Below are 6,218 nucleotides of genomic sequence, written 5' to 3'. Positions count from 1 at the left end.
TTAGAAGCTTTGTTTATTGGTTTCATAACATAATTCAAAAAATTAGGGATAAATAAGTATGTAAAATATTTCATTAGTTAATTTCAGTCTATTTAAACACAGAACAAAGAATTTTTTAAGAAATAGAATTTTACTTCTCTATCTCATTGTAATGAATCGGTCATTAGAATAACACTTAGAAGCTGAAAGAGAAAAGTGCCAATGTACTTTAAAAAACAACACTATAAATAACAAACCTTTCAACAGAAACTTTAAAAGCAAAGGAAGATCTGGAACAAAATAACTTATAGTAACCAATAACCTATATAACTTATTAACCAATTACTACAGCCAATAATTTTAAAATGGAAAGATAAAGACCTTCTTACTAAGACAACTCATGACTACTCGTTCACTTTTATTGTATCTGGACCTATCTACAAGTTGTGTTGGTTTGATTAAATTGGTAACTGTAACATTTGGTGTGTATATATTTACAGTATATATCTTCCTTAATTCTTTTTTTTTAATTTTTTATTGTGAAAATACCATACAGAGGGGTTACAATTACATGGGCAAGGTAATGAATACCTTTCTTATCAAGCATTGTTGCCTCTTCCTTTGTTTCCCCTTCCCATCCCTTCCCATCCCCCTCCCAGCCCCTGCCCAGCCAAAGTTGTAAAATTCATTTTTCAACATAACAACTTGTACATCTCATTGTTGCAATGGGTCCACCTGTATCCCTATTTAAATGGCTTGTTTTTGCCCTTCCCCTCCACAAATTATACCAACATCAAATACAATGAAAGCAAAGGTTATGCCATGGGGGAGGGACATACAAAGCAACAAAGAAATCATCTTATAAATATGTTAGAAACAATCCCAAGAAAGAAAAAAAACATTTGAATACTTATCTTGGGGTTCATTTCACCTAACATCAACTTATCGGACCTATCCTGCTTCCTCAATTCTTATTTGTCTGCCAGGTCTTTGGTGTGATTTATCATTTCCTTCTCTCTCGTGCTTGTGTACATCTTTCTTCCACTTCTGTGTGTATTGTTCTCTCTCTGTGTGTGTGTGTGTGTGTGTGTGTGTGTGTGTGTGTGTGTGTGTCTCACTACTAGGGATTGTACTCGGGATCTCATGTTCTTGCTTGGCTTTTTTACTCAGGGCTGATGCTCTAACATTTGAACTATGCTTTATTTCTCAGCGTTATGCTGGTGAATTGGAAATAATTGTCCTATAGATTTGTCTGCAAGGTCTGGCTTCAAACCATGAGCCTCACATCTTAGCTTTTGACTAGCTGGGATTACAGGCATGAGACAGTGGCATTCAGTTTTTGCTATTCTTTTTACAATCATCTACAATTGAAGACTTGTGTGAGTATAAATGTCATAACCAAACATACCATTGTCCAATTAATTTATACTAACATAAAGCACAAAATATAAGAGTTGTGGACGTGATCATTTTGTTGCTAAATTCTACTGAAACCTTTAAAATTAGTCACAATTATCTTTCTCATAAGTATCCAAAGTATATGGAAAGATAAGCATTCCTAGCTCATTTTAAGGTGTCAGTATCTGACAGAGCAATGGATGCTCTATACACATGGAGTAGAGAAAAAAAGGAAGAAAAAGTCATATAAATTTAAAAGAAAGAAGTAAATTGCCCTTGAATCCAAATTATATGATCTACTTCCTTCTTTTAAATAACAAGGTAAAAATGCTCCTAAAAGTACCTACAAAATAAAATAAGCTGTATAGGAATAAATATACTCAAGAAGTAACTAAAACAGATGTGAATCTGTGTGTGTGTGTGTGTGTGTGTGTGTGTGTGTGTGTGTTTATACCCATAAGCAGAACTGGAAATCATCATGTTAAGTCTAATATAACAGACTAACGAAGGCCACAATTTCATATTCTCTCGTATGAATAATCTAAAACTAAAGGAATAAATGTGAAGTATAAAACAGAGGAACAATCTGGATGTGACAACCAGTGGGAGGAGAAAGTAAAAAATGAGAGTGAATTGCAGTTGAATATGATGAAGTGCTACACACACATATACGAAAATAGAATAATTAAGCCCTTAATGATTATATTTCTTTTACAAACAATAAAAATAATGTGATCCGGGTGTCAATGGCTCACACCTGTATCTGAGCTACTCAGGAGGCTAAGATCTGAGGATCGCAGTTCAAAGCCAGCTGGGCAGAAAAGTCCATGAGACTCTTATCTCCAATAAACCACCAGAAAACCAGAAGTGGTGCTGTGGCTCAGGTGATAAAGTACTAGCCTTAAGCTGAGGAGCTGAGGGACAGCGCCCAGGCCCAGAGTTCAAGCCCCATGATCAACAAAATAATAATTATTATTACAATAATTATTATTATGTGAACTTAATCTTTGATGATAATGTTTTATTAAGCAGAACATAATAAAGAATGTCCAAAAAACATGACCTAAAAAGTAACAATAAAGAAACATGATAAATCCAGGGAGACCATATTTCACATTCTTTTACATACAGAAAATAAGTACCAAGTGATGAAGTCCATCAAGAAAAAAATTAAATGAATTCAGGCACCATCACTAGAGGAAGCATTCATGAATGGAAGAGGATCAAGGAGAATATGATATCTAGAGAGGGTAATAATGTCTATAACACAGAAAAAACAAAAGTTCAAGAAGATATACACCTAAGATGAAATGTGCCAACACTTGAGACTCTATCCCAACATTTAATTTTTTTAAGTTGGGTGTAACTAGAATCTTGGGTTCAATCAGGGCCTTGGCGCTGCTTCAGAGCTTTTTTAGCTCAAGCTTAGTGCTCTACCACTTGAGCTGCATCACCACTTCCAGGTTCTTTGCTGATTAATTTGAGATAAAAGTCTCACAGAGTTGCCTCTCCTGACTATGAACTCCCATCCTGAGATCTCATCCTTCTGAGTAGCTAGGATTACAGACATGAGCCAATGACACCAAGCTAAAAAAGAAGTTCAATATATTACTTTTCAATCTGTACTACATGGGTCCACATCATTTCTGATAGTATGGACTATTAGCAAAGTATAGTGAGGAGTAATATTTACGGTGGGGATCTTGCCCAATTCCTTATTCTCAGGGAGTCTCTGGCATCTTTGTAATTATTTTATAGATAACAGTCAGTTCAATTTCATTTTATTTCTTCTTGACTAGAAATTTTTTGTAGTCATAAATACATGTTGGTCTTTACAAGATGATTTTTGTGGCAATGGAGAAAACCACATTTTCTTGTAACCTACTAACAGTTTGATGGACTTTGCTTGTTGACTGCTTTGTTTTGTTTTGTTTGCCAGCCCTAGAGCTTGAACTCTGGGCCTCAGCACTGTGTCACACTCCTTTTTGTTCAAGTCTAGCACTCTACCACTTTGACCCTCAGCACCACTTTTGGCATTTTCTGTGATTAATTAGAGATAAGAATCTCCCAGACTTTCCTGCCCAGGCTGGCCTCAAACCACAATCCTCAGATCTGAGCCTCTTGAGTAGCTAAGATTACAGGTGTGAGCCACTGGTGTCCAGCTCCTTGCTCATTTTTAAACATGGACTCAGTCTTTATTCCAGGAAGGCTTAGAACTCACTATTTGTTCCATTGTGGCCTTAATCTCATGATCCTCTTAGCTTCACCTAAAGCATTGGGATTACAGGTAGTTTGTGGGTCTGTACTATACACTAGATTTTCTAATGGTAATCATATACTCTCCTCGTAGAGGGAAGGGCTCTGTTGGAAAATGAGTAGACAAATGATGACAGGAATGGGAAAGGGGACAAATACAATCACAATACTCAATGTGAATATATGAAAATGGAAACTTGAAGGCATGAATAAGGATGGATGGGTGGGAAATGATGGAATGGGTGACACCAATCAAAATGCACTATACGCATAAATGGAGAATCCCTTTGCACGACTACTTGAAGATCATTTTCCATAAGAAAAAGGAAATGAGTTTTTCTCTCTTTTTCTCAAGATAGCCACAGCCATGTTGGAATGCCCAGCAGAAGTTAGTCCCAATAACACAAAGTGAGACCAGTTCTGTTTATAATGTAATATGTTCCAGAATTCCCCATGGATGAGACCAAAGCTAGTCTTCACCCTTGTCTAATGTCTTCAATCTGCCATTTCCTGCTCACTTTCTTCTACTGAGAGTCTTAAATAAAAACTCATTAAAGTGGTATTTTCATAAATGTCCTCCGTGCACAATCATCTTGGAAACATACTAGAGATGGTAAGAAGTACATAAACTTTAAACTTAGCTTTGGTCTGTTCAAGATTAACAGTATAGAAGAAGAGGGCTGATTACTCATGCACCACTTTGCTGTTTCTTCATGAATCAGTTACAAAATCTGAGGTATGTTGTTGCAGATGAATTTTTCAAACTAATAAGCTATCTGAGGACACAAGGAAAAGGATATTGTAGATAGACAGCATCTTATAACATCTGACTCAAAAAACACTACCACCTACCTCCATATGCTGTTTCTTCTTATTTTCATAATACGCACAATTTTCAGACAGAGACAGCTCTTTTCTCATTCTTTTATTGATTGTTTGTCCCCTCAAGTGAAAGTTAAAACCCAGGTCTCCAGGGAGAGCCTCATAGATCACTTTTACCACAGTATTTTCTGCATCAAAAACATGGCTTTCTCAAAATATATTTCAAAGGAATGAATGAATATATGAGGAGTAATAACACTCAGAAGTAGTAATTAAAGATATCTAACAAACATATAAAAGGTAGGAAATATTGATTCAATGTAGATGAGGAATACTCATTGAAGTGTATGCAATTTTCATTTGAATGTTGCAAAAGATTTTCTTCTAAGTGAAAACTTGAGCAAAAACTTCCTCTGGAAGACTCTTTTGAGAGCCAGCATAATAACTTCCTTATTTCTAAGAGTATAGATCAGAGGATTCAGCACAGGAATGACAGTTGTGTGAATGATACCTGCAAACTTTTCCTGTATTATAGATTCAGCGGAAGTAGGAGGAATGTAGTTGAGCCCCACAGTGCCATAAAACAGAGACACTACCATAAAGTGGGAGGCACACGTGGACATTGCCTTCCGGAGAGCATTACAAGACCGGCTCTTCAACAGAAGAAAGCCAATAATATAGAAGTAGGAAAGGACAGTGAGGAAGCAGGCTGCCATGGTTAAGCTGCAAGTGACAACAGAAACAAGCCACCGATTGATCTTTGTGTCACCACAAGCCAATTCCAACAGAGGCTTGACATCACAGAAGTAGTAACTGACTTTCTGAGAGTGGCAGAAGTTCAGGTGGGCAGTCATCACAGAATGCATCAGACCATAGAAGAAGCTGCTGACCCAGGCCACAGCGGCCATCAGAACACATACCTGGGAGTTCATGATGAGAGGGTAGCGAAGTGGGTTGCAGATGGCTATGAATCTATCAAATCCCATAAGAGTTAGCAAAAATGCTTCAGTACAACCCAGAAAGTGGAAAAAGTGAAGCTGAGTGATGCACCCTAGGAAGGATATGATGCTCTGCCTGGAGAGGACGTTGGACATTAGTTTGGGCAGTGTCACTGAGGCACAGCAAATATCCAAACAAGAAAGATTTCCCAAGAAAAAGTACATAGGGGAGTGCAGTCTCGGCTCTGAGATGACAACCACCAATATAACCCCATTTCCAAGCAGGTTTATCACATATAAAATGAGGAAAACCATGAAGATTACAGGCTGTAGCTCTTGAACATAAGTTAATTCCAACAAAAGAAATTCCTTCACTACGGTGTTGTTCTCCATTGCTTGGAAGAGAAAAGATAAGAGAGGCAATTAACATTATTCAGATAGGCATTTTTGTGACAAATACCTCACAAAACAACCTATTGATAGATGCATTTATTTGGCTCACTGTCTCAGAGATTTCTATCATTGTGACTGAGCAGAGTATCGCATATGAAGGCAACCAGGAAACTGCACAGTGCTTACAGTGGTTGGCTCTCTCCTTTTATTCTATCTGGACCCTCAGGCTATGGGACAGTCTGTCCAATATTTGGAGCAAGTCTTTCTCTTGATGTCAACTTCTCTGTAAATACCCCTCACAGATATATCCAAATGTAGATGTCACTATTCTCCTATATAATACTTAGTCTAATCTAGTGTACAGTCACAATTAATCATCACATATATACCTGAGGAATCAAAGTCAGTTTACAATTGAAATATCTGCCCACC

At 37.2% G+C, this 6,218-nt stretch overlaps 1 protein-coding gene across 1 annotated transcript; it reads right to left on the bottom strand.

The window, feature by feature from the left end:
• Window positions 1–4,811: 4,811 nt before the first annotated feature.
• Window positions 4,812–5,786, bottom strand: LOC122111193 (olfactory receptor 12D3-like). The gene has a single exon (XM_042683921.1). It carries the CDS (start codon window positions 5,784–5,786, stop codon window positions 4,812–4,814), a length of 975 nt encoding a protein of 324 aa, XP_042539855.1.
• Between the last annotated feature and the right edge of the window lie 432 nt (window positions 5,787–6,218).

Source organism: Dipodomys spectabilis, unplaced genomic scaffold, assembly GCF_019054845.1.
Source record: "Dipodomys spectabilis isolate Male_0828 unplaced genomic scaffold, ASM1905484v1 ptg000085l, whole genome shotgun sequence".
In the NCBI taxonomy this organism is placed as follows: domain Eukaryota; kingdom Metazoa; phylum Chordata; class Mammalia; order Rodentia; family Heteromyidae; genus Dipodomys; species Dipodomys spectabilis.
Note: the sequence above shows the minus strand (reverse complement) of the source record. Positions and strands in the feature narration are given on the sequence as shown.